At 37.8% G+C, this 13,967-nt stretch overlaps 1 protein-coding gene across 1 annotated transcript; it reads left to right on the top strand.

The window, feature by feature from the left end:
* Nucleotides 1-10,782: 10,782 nt before the first annotated feature.
* LOC146668152 (uncharacterized) lies at nucleotides 10,783-12,545 on the top strand. The gene is made up of 4 exons (XM_085408606.1): nucleotides 10,783-11,167; nucleotides 11,657-11,788; nucleotides 11,923-11,984; nucleotides 12,118-12,545. The coding sequence occupies exons 1-4, from the start codon at nucleotides 10,783-10,785 to the stop codon at nucleotides 12,235-12,237; spliced, it is 699 nt and encodes a 232-aa protein (XP_085264732.1). The 3' UTR covers nucleotides 12,238-12,545.
* Nucleotides 12,546-13,967: the final 1,422 nt, after the last annotated feature.

Raw genomic sequence — 13,967 nt, forward strand, 5'->3', positions numbered from 1 at the left:
GAGGATTCGACTTTTGTCAAAGAAGGAAGATACTGCCCCCTCCCCTCCCCCCACCTCCTCCCTCCACTTTTAAACATAGGACACACATGGGACGAGCGACTATTAAAATATAACGGGAAACATAAACACAGAGACGAAACCCAGACTCAAGACATACAACTAGACACAAGGAAAGGGTAACAAATATAGAGACATGACTAAGGACTAACATTACAAGACATGAACCAAGAACTAACTAAACTCAGAAGCACGAGAGAATAATATACAGTATCTCACAAAAGTGAGCCTTCACATTTTTGTAAATATTTTATTACATCTTCTTGTGGGACAACAGCAGGTGCAAATGAAGAACAGGTGTGTTGAATTTGATGTTATTGCTCTCATACTCTCTCACAGTGGTCACTGGAAGTTTAACATGTCACATCATAGGAAAGTATTTTCTGAAGATATGAAAGAAAGAATTGTTACTCTACATAAAGATGGCCTAGGCTATAAAAATATTGCCAAAACCATGAAAATGAGCTACAGCTCGGTGGTTAAGACCATACAGCAGTTTAACTGGACAGGTTCCACTCATAACAGGACCAAAGAAGTTGAGTGCATGTGCTCAGCATCATATTCAGAGTTTTTCTTTTGAAAATAGATGTATGAGTGCTGCCAGCATTGCTGCAGAGGTTGAAGGCGTGGAGCGTCAGCCTGTCAGTGCTTAGATCATACGCCTCACGCTGCATCATGTCCCAGAAGAAAGCCTCTTCTAAAGATAATGCACAAGAAAGCCCACAAAAAGTATCCTGAAGAGACTAAGGACATGGATTACTTGTGGTCTGATGAGACCAAGAAAATTTATTTGGTTCAGATGTTATCAAAGGTATGTGGGGGCAACCAGGTGAGGAGCATAAAGCCAAGTGTGTTTTGCCTACAGTGAAGCATGGTGGTGGGATGTCATTACTGTTATGAGATACTGTACATAGAGACTATTTTGAAGCTAAACTATTTTGTAATTTCAAAGAAATAAACAAAACCAAGTCTAGAAAAAATGAAAACAATGAACATACATGTATACAATCCAGCTGATCCCACAAGTGTTTAATCAGGTTAGGGGCAGGACCACAGTCAGCCATCCCATCATCTTCACTCCAAATACTGTATACAGTGGCTTGCAAAAGTATTCGGCCCCCTTGAACTTTCCCACATTTTGTCACATTACAGCCAAACATGAATCAATTTTATTGGAATTCTACGTGAAACACCAATACAAAGTGGTGTACACGTGAGAAGTGGAATGAAAATCATACAGGATTCCAAACATTTTTTACAAATAAATAACTGTAAAGTGGGGTGTGCGTAATTATTCAGCCCCCTGAGTCAATACTTTGTAGAACCACCTTTTGCTGCAATTACAGCTGCCAGTCTTTTAGGGTATGTCTCTACCAGCTTTGCACATCTAGCAACTGACATCCTTGCCCATTCTTCTTTGCAAAACAGCTCCAGCTCAGTCAGATTAGATGGACAGCGTTTGTGAACAGCAGTTTTCAGATCTTGCCACAGTTCGGTCCAATAAGGGATTGCCACGGGTTAGAAAATTTCATCTCAATATCTTCCTTCATTGAGATTGTCAACAGACCACAAGAACTTTCGTCTTTACATCTAGACCATCACATAACATTACACCAATAGAAAACAACCACAGAATACAGTTCCTTTCAACAAGCCAATCACAACTTACGTTTCCTTTAATGGAAAAATATGAGCAGGTCATAAGATCCAAGAGTCAAACCAGTTGTAGCGTCTTTTAACTACAGGTCATCGTCACACATGGACAGACTTCACATAATTCTTGTCCTTCTTCTAGGTAATATTTTGGATGGGTAAACTTTGTTAAACTCTGTTGAACTGAAATTTTGAAGGAATTTGAACTATTAATTCTGTTTTACGATTTACATCAACTTACATACTTGATTAGAAGACTTTTGTCTAAAAGACGTTTGTACTGTGTTTATTTTTCAGGAGGCAATTACATTTCTGGATCAGTGGTGGAGAGGGTGGTGAGATCAGAAGACAATATTACTTTGTACTGTAACTGTAAAACATCAAGTAAGGAATTTCTTGTGTGGTACAGAAACTGCACCCATGAAAATCAACCTTCTCTTGTTCTAAAACTAGAAGAGGATTCATGGAAACCCACCACTGACCAAGCAACTTTGGTGAATTCCCTATCTCGGTTCCACTTTGTAAAGAACCAGTCGTCTGGATCCTATGATCTGCTGATCATAAATATTTCTTATTCTGATGAGGGCCTCTACTACTGTGGAATTGGGACGCTCAAGGTGGAACAGACTTCAGTAATCAATCTCAAATATATTTACAGATACGGCAGCATTACAACAAGGATTCTAATTAGTAAGTACTGTGGTGTGATTTATCATTATTATTATTATTTTTTTATTATTAGTAGTAGTGTAATGTGAGGGTTCACTAGATGGTTTGGAATCTCTCTGAATAATTAGGAACAGCAAGATGGAGACGGATAACTTTTTAGCAGCCACTTTACTCTCAGCACACCGCAACAACCCACACTTCCTGTGTGCCGCCCTCATGAATACTTCACTGACCTCTCAGAAGCCAGGAAATCTTAAACTCAGATCAAAACAGGGAAAACAACCAGGTAGATATAACACATACTTATTACTGGTTTGAACATGCATGTCTAAACATTCAAACATGTAAACATGTAAATATCAAAACACGTAACCACCAAATAGCTACATAACTAGCTTTATAACCTTTGTAAACACCTCTTTGTATATCAAAGTAGATTTAAGTTTACTTCTACACTTTACAGTAGTATTAGAAAAAGTAGTAGTTTAGTATTAGTCGTAGTTCTTTGTGTTCAGTGGAGAATTATATGTTTGATATATAATTATATTTGATTCTCTTTAAAATAGCCTTTAAAGGATAATGATGTTTAGAAAGACTTATGTAATATGAAAATATTAACAAAAAACACAGCACAGACCTAACTGAAAAATATTTGTGAACAATTTAGATTCGAGTAACCAACACTACTCAACTTCAACTGATTGCCTGACTACACCAGACTGTAGCATGTGTTGGAAACTGCTATTCATCCTGTGTCCAGCATCTGCTGTTTTCTCCTTTTTTGTCTCTCTTCTTGTTCATCACATCTGCCAGAAAAACGGTAACTGCTAAATATAGCACTTTTATTCAATCCATCCTTCCGTTCTTTCAACCACTTTTATAACTGATTCAATCTGTTATCATAACGTTCTCCAAAAACTTCAAATATTTGTAATCATATTAGAAATTGTTGGAAAATAGATGCTATATTTAAGTATTGCATGAATGAATGTGCCTGTATTGGTCACTTGCGGTTTCTAACATTGTGTGTTGTTGGATGTTTTTGTAATGATGTTGTATTTATTTCTGGGATTGAAAGTTGATCAGCAAAAACCTGAAATGAGTGGAAAAGCAAGGAGAAATCAGGTAAATTGCATTAGTATCCAATTTCTGTTATATTTTCAGTTGTTTTTTTTTTTCATAATTAATTCTACAAAACAAAAACTTTCAAAAAAGTTTTTAATGGATTAAAGTCAGTAGCGACTATAGATGCTGACATTTTTACATACAAATTTTATACACACAGCAAATTTATTGTTAGTAATTTCTAACAATTACTCAACACCATGCAGTGGCGAATCAAAATTATGGTTTGTTTTCTTAATAATAGGCATATATTTCCATCTCTTAGTGCAGCCATTTTTCTATCTTTATTCTTAAGAACGAATACAGGTTTCACCATTTACAGTGCTTATACTTTCTTTATGCACCAATATACAGAATTATGTTTAACAGTGACTTACAGAAAGTCAAATTCATTGCAATCATTAATTAATCCTTAATTAAAATGCACATTCACAGGATGAAGATGTGTTTTATGCTACAGTGAAAACGGGTCAAGCAACACAAAGACCAAAGAAGAAGATAACCTATAGTTCTGAATTCTGTACTTATTCTGCCATCAATACCTCCAAAGTTTAGATATAAAAAGGTCAAAATTGTTTGAGAAATTTTTGTATTGTTCACCACACAAAGTTGAGCAGTGACTAAATTTAAAAGTTTCTCTTCTCAATGAACTTTAAACTGGTTGAGGTTACATTTAAGATGTATACAACAATGGGTTAATGATGTGACATTACCAGAGTTGTTAGCTTTAACACAGGGATTTATAACAGGCCTTTGCTTTTAATCAATTCACTGAATAAATGCTGTAGTAATTCTGTTGCATTCTTGTGTTGATAAGTTACCGTATCAGTATCCCAGTTGCTACAGATACATAAATGCTTAGTACAGACTCCTCCATATCATTAAGTGTATGGAGTAAGGGTGAGAATAATAAATAAATATGTTTTTTTAAGATTAAACATATATGGGGGCACTTCAGAATTTTAACTTAAATTGACCTTCATATTAGAAAATTGACAAAGATAGTTACCCCTTCCCTCTTCGAAGCGTGTCTGGTTTCACAGGTCAGAGCAGACTTCATTTCTAAGTGTAAACACAAAGAATAAAAATAGTACGCATCTTTAGTCCCCAAGTGCTAATTTATAGCTGATGATATGTTACCATTTGGTATCTAAACTTGTGATTACAATATACAATGAATCTTATAGGAATATTGAGAGACCAATAACCCCATTGCCAAATATTAGAGAAATATTAGATTTAATAATTATGTGAACTTTTGAAGTGACTGTGCACACAGTATTTACATTGATCAGCTGAAATATTTACAGTAATTCCAGCCTGTTTCACTTTTTGCCCATCATGTGCCTCAGAAAGAAATCTAACATGTAAAACTGCAGACTGTAGAAGACCTCTGATGGTGCCCTATGGTTTAGACCATGATTTTAATAGGAGATATGTTATAGTCTGTATCATAGGATCTGGTGATGTTGTAATTAATTAAGGTATTTGGAAGAACGGAATCTCAGCAGTGATAGGGATTAGGGAAGGACTAGTCTAGACAGTGGTGGAGATGAAGATTGGCTTGAATGGAGGAGAGTAACAAGGGAGAGGTGGAGATGGAGAGAGATGGGTTGCATGATGGCGTCTGCAACGGAGAATTACAGATGAACAGACAGATTTAAAGTACTTGGGGTGGAGGCTGATTGGCTCGAAGAATGTGGCATGATAGGATTAGACCAGTGATGTCAAAATGAGTTTGAGAGTGTGTGAAAGTGGAAATGATGTAATGCTTAGATTATCTACCAAACACCTGTGAAGCAGACAAAAGTGTGACTACAGAGCTTCCCTATTGAACTTATATATAAGCTTCATTATGAGATGTTTTTGGAAGCAGATGTGCGTACATTTTTTTGTTTGGGTGATTACTAAAAAAGTAATGCATTCCACGTTACATTTTCTTTAAAGTAATGTATTGATTTTTTTAGTAAGGACATATATAGTAATTAGTAAATAGATTTTGAAAACAGTCTTTATTCATATATTCGCTTAAAAATAAAGTCAATGTTAGTTATTACTTTTTCCCTTTTTATAATGTTTGCTTCTACATGATATTAAAGTTTTTGTGGTAGTTAAGATGTTCTCATGTAAATTGATTTCTTTTTTTTCAATTATTTCAAATGATTTTTAGCATTTTAAAGTCAGGTTAAACTTTGGTTAAACAATAGTATCTATATTATAAAACCTTCTGTGATTTTTCTGTGTTTGATTATTATAGGAATTACAGTGTTTATTATTTGAAGCAGCAGTTGTTTTCTTGTCACAGTTTTTCAAAAGATTGTGGGGGGGGGGGGGGGGGGGTGATCATACTACAGGTCTATATACAATATCCTTTGTAAAATATATAGCTTTTGTCTTTAATTGTTGATTTGTATCATTGTTTTCCAAAGTATTTTGTAAACTCTGAATAACAGTTTTCATCTGAGTTTTGGAAATGTTTCCATTTTCTGGATTTCAATTTAGCAGCTGTCTTATCTGAAAATAATGTAATAATCAATTCACTAATAATCAAATAAAATGTCAGTTAAAATATTTGGAATTTTTTCTTCTTGCATCCTGACTGTAACAAACTTGCATCGTGTAGTAACTGTCTTAACAGTTAACCAAGTTAATGTGGGGTGGAAGATATGATAGATCCCTACTGTCACAAGTAAATGTGTCTGCCATAAATTTTACTAAGTGCAGAAGCTCAATTAAAGTTTCAGCTTTAATATCAAAAATCCTTGAAAGAGTAGTCGTCAAACAGCTAACAGATCATCTGCAGAGGAATGGTTTATTTGAAGAGTTTCAGTCAGGTTTCAGAGCTCATCACAGCACAGAAACAGCTTTAGTGAAGGTTACAAATTATCTTCTTATGGCCTCTGACAGTGGACTCATCTCTGTGCTTGTCCTGCTAGACCTTAGTGCAGCATTCGATACTGTTGACCATAATATCCTATTAGAGCGATTAGAACATGCTGTAGGTATTACAGGTACTGCACTGCAGTGGTTTGTATCATATCTATCTAATAGACTCCAATTTGTGCATGTAAATGGAGAGTCCTCTTCACACACTGAGGTTAATTATGGAGTTCCACAGGGTTCAGTGCTAGGACCAATTCTGTTTACATTATACATGCTTCCGTAGGCAGCATCATTACAAGATATAGCATACATTTTCACTGCTATGCTGATGACACCCAGCTCTATCTGTCCATGAAGCCAGATAACACACACCAATTAGTTAATCTGCATGAATGTCTTAAAGACATAAAGACCTGGATGGCCGCTAACTTTCTGCTTCTTAATTCAGATAAAACTGAGGTTATTGTACTCGGCCCTGAAAATCTTAGAAATATGGTATCTAGCCAGATTCGTACTCTGGATGGCATTACCTTGGCCTCCAGTAACGCTGTGAGGAACCTTGGAGTCATTTTTGACCAGGACATGTCCTTCAACGCACATATTAAACAAATATGTAAGACTGCTTTCTTCCATTTGCGCAACATCTCTAAAATTAGAAATATCCTGTCTCAGAGTGACGCTGAAAAACTAGTTCATGCATTTATTACTTCCAGGCTGGACTACTGTAATTCATTATTATCAGGATGTCCAAAAAACTCACTGAAAAGCCTTCAGCTAATCCAAAATGCTGCAGCAAGAGTATTGACAGGGACTAGAAAGAGAGAGCATATTTCTCCTGTTTTGGCTTCATCACCCACCGGGAACGAGTCCGACTTATTGCGAACCAAGCTCTTGCAACGGTTGTATAGGGATCGAATGGCCCATAGCAATGGGCCAGACTCCCCATACTCCCGCAGCACCTCCCACAGGACACCCTGAGGGACACGGTCGAATGCCTTCTCCAAGTCCACAAAACACATGTAGACTGGTTGAGCAAACTGGTTGGGAGTGTGATCCCCCTGTAGTTGTTACACACCCTCCAGTCCCCCTTCTTAAAGATGGGGACCACCACCCCAGTCTGCCAGTCCAGGGGTACTGCCCCTGATCTCCACGCAACATTGTAGAGGCGTGTCAACCAGGACAGCCCTACAATGTCCAGAGCCTTCAGGAACTCGGGGCGGACCTCATCCACACCAGAGGTTCTGCCACCAAGGAGTTGTTTAACTGCCTCAGTGACCTCGCCCCTGGAAATTGGCGGGTCATCCCCCTCATCCCCAGACTCTGCTTCCTCCTCGAAAGACATGTCAGTGGGATTAAGGAGGTCCTCAAAGTATTCCTTCCACCGCCCGACAGTTTTCTCAGTCGAAATTAGCAGCATTCCGCCAGCACTACACACAGTGCAGGAAGAGCACTGCTTTCCCCTCCTGAGACGCCTAACGGTTTGCCAGAATCTCTTCAAGGCAGTCCAAAAGTCTTTTTCTATGGCCTCTCCAAATTCCTCCCACACCCGGGTTTTTGCTTCAGCCACTGCCCGAGCCGCATTCCGCTTGGCCTGTCATTACCTGTCAGCTACCTCCAAAGTCCCACAGGCTAACCAAGCCCAATAGGACTCCTTCTGCAGCCTGGTGGTGTCCAGAACATATGGTCGCAGGTCTGGTGATACGATTACAAAATCGATCATTGACCTCCGGCCTAGAGCGTCCTGGTGCCACATTCAAACAAGGTGTTCGTTATGGCCAAACTGTGATTTGCACAGAAGTCCAATAACCAATCAGTACTCTGAACTGCCACTCGGCGCATGAGCGCAGATGACAGTCGGGACACCCTGGGTCGGGGAACGCAGGGCGCAGGGAACAAACCCTCTCATCCACCTGGAAGAACCTCAATGTACTGGCAGCAACCCGAGGGGATATTAGAATACCCACCCCAGCCCGCTGCCTCTCACCAGGAGTAACTCCAGACTGAGACAGATTCCAGCCCCTCTCCAGGAGACTGGTTCCAGAGCCCAAGCCATGCGTAGAGGTGAGCCTGACTATATCTAGCCGGTACCTCACAACCTCACGCACTAACTCAGGCTCCTTCCCCACCAGAGAGGTGACATTCCATGTCCCAATTGCCAGTCTTTGTAGCTGGGGAGTCCTCCAGGGCCTCCGCTTCTGGCCGCCGCCCGGCACACAATCCACCTGACCCCTACGGCGCCTCCTGCAGGTGGTGGGCCTGTGGGAGGATGGGCCCATGTCCCCTTTTCGGGCTGTGCCCGGCCAGGCCCCTTGGACTAAGCCCGGCCACCAGACGCTCGCCCTCGGGCACCCTCCCCGGGCCTGGCTCCAGGGCGGGGCCCCGGTAACCCTGCCACCCTGTCCAGGGCAGAGTAAACTGTTCCCTCAATGTTTTTCTCATAAGGGTCTCCTGAATCACTCTTCATCTGGTCCCTCACCCAGGACCAATGTAGTTTTTTTTTTTTACTTATAGGCCTTATAAGCCTATACTGGTGTTTTTAAAAGTCATGTTTGACTTCATGGTTTTCTGAATAGTTTCTGGGATACTCAGAACTCAAATTGCACTACTTTACATAGTTTATTTTGATGCACATGCTGTTTTCTTTGCAAATTTGCATTATAGAATTTATTTAGTTTTTTCTGCTGTATATAAAAATTGGTGTATCTCAAAAATAAAATTATGACGACACTCAAAATAAATTTGTTGTTGTAAACTCTTTTTTGCAACTTTTTTATATTTAAAGTTTTGAGGGATAAACCTCTGAAATGTCTCTAAGTAGAAATATATGTAAAAAAAACAAAAACGATTTTCAATTTTTTGTAGTTTATTGCGCTTTTTTGCAATTTATGTAGTTACTATAGACTTAATGCATACATATTATTAAAATTTGGGCTATAACAGTTGTATTGATGTATAGCGACTTGAAATGCTCTGGCGGACTTGGTTCTATGCTAGGTCTTAAAGGGATTAATGGTAAATGGACTGATTCTTATATAGCGCTTTTTTACTCTCCCTGAGTATTCAAAGCACTTAATACAACACACCAATTTATTATCTTAATCTCCAGTCATAGAGGCCTGGGGTCCATTTATTGAATCCCAACTGGTTGCTGAGTAGTTGCTAGCTGATCTAAAACCAAAAACCTCCTTACTTTGGTTGCTTGTAGGTTGCTGTGAAAGATGCCCTCTTTATGGGAAAAGAAATCCCCAAGTGGTGGTGAAACTGATAAGAGTGGACCACAAAATGGAAACCTAAATGTTCTCCATTTCCTTTCATTTTCCTTTTCACAGTTACCACTACTTAATGAATAGTTGGTAAATGTTTGCAAGTCTGCATCTTCCATGCAAAGTACAAAGGTTTGCGGCAATTTGCGTGTAAGTAAAGCAATCACGAAGAAGTCTCTGGAGAAACACCTCTTTGTGACTGATTTCACCTAGCAACAGTCAGCACCCACTCATCGACCAGATGGGGGAATACACATTTCACCTGACAGATTTCATGGCCGGTGTGACTAAGGCCTTCACTGTCTAATCAGCCTGATCAATGTGTTTGATGCAAAGGCATTAGAGTGCAGGGGGAAAAAAGACAAAATGTTAGCAAAGAGAAGGCTTTATACAGAACGTTGAGATCATGGAGAGGCAATCATCATCTCCTGCCATGAACAGAACAACCAAAATCAGCACAGATGCAAATGCTCCTTGTTGGAAGAGTTTCTATTTGCTTTTGTCTTTTATGGTGGATTACATCTGTATGGTTTTCTACATACTTTAAGCAATTCAAACAAAATTATATAATACTTGTGCTTAACTCAACGGTCTTTTATATATCCTAACATGCATGTCTGTAATGGTTTTGAGCAAAGCAGAAAAATTATTTTATGCAAGGCTCGGAAAATTATATTTGAAGTGCACTTTCTGTACTATCTGTCAAAATTATCTTTTACATTCATTCCAAAAACATCACTTGTTATTGCACCAATAGAAAACAACCACAAAGAAAATGTTCCATTCAGTCGACCAATCATAACTTCCACTTCCTTTAATGGAAAAATCTGCTTGGGTCGTTGCATCTGTCAGTAAGACTTGTTGAGCTGCCTTTTAACTCCTGTTCATTATCACACACGGATATGATGCATGTTTTTCTCATTGTTCTTTTCGGTAATTATTGTGATCATTTTCAAGATTTATTGATATTTCGTCCTATTTGACATTGAACTAATGTTGTAAAAAAATATCTGTTTTATTGTGATTTTGTATAAAGCTGTGCGTGTTTTAACCTCTTCTAATGTTTTTGTGTATAGGTCCCGTAGGAGCTTTAACTTCTAGTCATAATTTGACCAGTGGAACAGTGTTGGAGATGATGGTCAGACCAGGAGAAAACATAACTCTCTACTGTGACTGTAAAACTTCAACTGGAGAATTCATAGTGTGGTACAGGAATTGCTCTCATGAGAAACAACCTTCTCTTGTTCTAAAAACAAAGCTTGAGCAAAGACAATATAAACCAGGTATTGATTACCAAAACCTTCTGAATCCACTCCCTAATTTCCATCTTGTGAAAAATCATTCCTCTCAATCCTATGACCTGCTGATCACAAACATCACTGATTCAGATGAGGGCTTCTACTACTGTGGAACTGAACAATCTAAGGTGAAGGACAAAGAAACAATTAATCTTGAATGCCTTTATAGATATGGAAACCTCACCACAAAGATCCTACTTCGTAAGTATTCTAGTGTGAGTCATCAATAAATGATCTGTCTGCTTATTACAACAATTTGACATGAATATAATGGTAAAAATACAAATACAGAAATAAATAAACATAGAAATAAAACAAATGTTTATGTTTAATAATTTTTTAAGATATATTCTTCCTTCAGAATAATTTGCCAGGCTTTTACTACAGCTTCATCTATTTTGCTTGCTTTATTGTAAGCAAAATAGGTATTCAGGTGACTGAAACAGACACTGCAGGATATTCTTTTTCTTAATTTTCAAAAACTACTGGGTGCCTATTATTATATGTTATGGTTCATTTTCCTTCTGTACTACCTTTGGCTGAATCTGAGCAGAAAGTTCATTGCTATATGTTTCACATGTTTGTCATTCTGGTACAGGTTGGTCTTTGTAATGCAACTAACAACATCATACTTAAAATTATCCCCAGATCTTTTACCTGAATAATTTAGGGGGAAAAAAGACTAATTTCAAAGCTTTTTTTACTCAGACCCCCGTGAGCCTCAAACCACGCAAAAAGACTGTGGTATATGCTGGATGCTTCTCTTCTCTCTGTGTCCAGCTTTTGTGGCCCTCTCATCTCTGCTATGTTCTCTTTTGATATATTACCATCACAAGACAGGTAACCGCTCTGTTTCATTTGTACAACAAGATTTTTCATCACTTTAGTTCCATGATCATTTGACCATCACAGAGTTTTGTCTAGTAAAAGAAAAGAGCCTTTGTACATTTAAAAAATGTTTTAAATGTTCGTAGCTAAGAAACCTCCAGCTGATGAGAAAAGATATGAGAGCAGAGACCAGATGAGAAGAAATCAGGTCATATATCATATTTATTGTCTTTGCTACAGCTTGATTTTTTAATAGTAATGACACAAAGCTATTTAGCTCTAAAATGCATTTATCATTTGTCAGTGCTTGATGATAATTCTAAATAATTATGAAATTTTAGAATGAAGATGTGTGTTATGCAGCACTGGAAATCCAGCCAGTATCTCAGAGACCAAAGAAGAGGATTGCCCAGAGTTCAGATTTCAGTGCCAACACAACCATGAATAGTTTTCACATGTAATGAACTTTTTTTTTCCCTCAGTATGGTTACTAAGTATTGTTGATAAGTAGTCTGTGCTACCAGATCAGATAAGGAAAGATTATGTAAGATTATGGTCTTTTTTCCCCCAAAAAAATCAATGTAAGGAAGTGATTACCTCCACAAGAATTCTAATGCTTAGATATTTAAAAATAATAAATATTTACTGTGTTAGCAAAGTTTTTAAAATTGCGACTTGGTGTTAAAGTCACCTTAACTTGGAAATATCATTTTAACTTCTTAATCCTCCTATAACAAACCCTTAGTATTTATGTGATCATTGTAATACATCTGTGTGCTGTGCTTTAAAACAGTGAATTTTCAGATACACTGTAGGCTACAATATTTTTTAAACCTAATAAAGTTCATTAAAATGTAACCTATTTTAATTGTGAATATTTTGCATTCCCCTTACTGATCGACAGCCTACCGTGAATGGTTTGACTCACACAAAAAAGAGTATAAAACAAAAAGGCCCAGGCCAAAAGCAATTTAACATACTATCATACCAGTTGTATTAATTTCTAAATGGTTCTTTTACAGATTCATATATACTACTCAGAAAACCTACAGTTTTTGGACATTTTTGTGTCATTTTGAAGACTAATAGATATCGATGTTAATTTAACATTTCATATCCAACTCTACCATTTGGTGCTGTGCGTATAGAGGGAGATGTGCTGAACCACCATCTTGCACTGCATTAAGCACCACATCTGTCCTCATCCGCACCTATCTGCTTGATAGTGTTGCTTTAAGATTTGTCCAAGTGGCTTTGTTGGCCTACCTTGTGGTTATGATGTGGTTGGGGACAGGATGGCCCTTGGCAAACATGGTTCAACTACAAACATTATGTCTTAAATGGTCATAGTATGATAGCAAGATCTGTACTCTAGATGAAATAGTTTTTCAAGCACTTTCAGTCAAATGTTGTGCAAAGCAATAACATTTGATTGTCAACTAACTTTGAAAGGCAGAGCTTCTCAGAAGTAATGACTGGGGGAGGTTCACCAATCTAAAAACAATCTGCATCTACAAATTGTGGAACAATTTCCTCAATGTTAAATTGTGCACAAGTCCATAATATCACCCAGAGAGTCTAAGAATATGTGGAAAGTTCTATACACACATGAAAAGGCTTAAAATAAATATTGATTGCCAATGATCTTTAGCATTTATTAGCACAATTCGCAGTGCCATCCACAAATGCAGAATAAACTTTATCATTACAAGAAAAAGCCAAATGTGAACATGATGCAGAAATGCCACCATCTTCTCTATATCAAAGCTCATTTAATATTAACTGATGCAAAATTCTTCTATAGTCAGACGAATCAAAGTTTGCAATTGGAAAACATGAACACAACATCCTCTAGACGAACAAGGATAGGGAGATGGACAGTTAAGCTGATAGGACATCCAAAGTTATAAGATCTTGCTCTTAGTCTAATCTCAAACATGCTGCTCCAGAACCATGTACTAGAAAGGAAGTTCAGCACAGCTAAGTTATTTTTTTGTTTTCTGGATTCACTTACCCTGATATTGGCAGTCAGGATAACTGGTCACATGAAGCAGTTTAATAACTCGTTAACTTAACCCAGGGTTTCCCATACACATTCACATGAAATAGGTGGTGTTGATAAGTGTACTGGCAACAAAGTGGCTGATTTTACAAAGAAAGATAAAACTATACTATGAGAAAAATATGAAGC

The sequence above is a fragment of the Rhamphochromis longiceps genome, linkage group LG6 (assembly GCF_057381845.1).
Source record: "Rhamphochromis longiceps isolate RC_006_pf linkage group LG6, R_longiceps_female_GT1.1, whole genome shotgun sequence".
Classification (NCBI taxonomy): Eukaryota; Metazoa; Chordata; class Actinopteri; order Cichliformes; family Cichlidae; genus Rhamphochromis; species Rhamphochromis longiceps.

Coding starts and splice junctions, on each gene's coding strand:
- LOC146668152 (XM_085408606.1), top strand. CDS start 10,783: ATGATGGTCAGACCAGGAGAAAACATAACTCTCTACTGTGACTGTAAA. Junction 11,168..11,656: donor TCGTAAGTATTCTAGTGTGA/GTCATCAATAAA, acceptor TTTTTTACTCAG/ACCCCCGTGAGCCTCAAACC. Junction 11,789..11,922: donor ATATTACCATCACAAGACAG/GTAACCGCTCTG, acceptor AAATGTTCGTAG/CTAAGAAACCTCCAGCTGAT.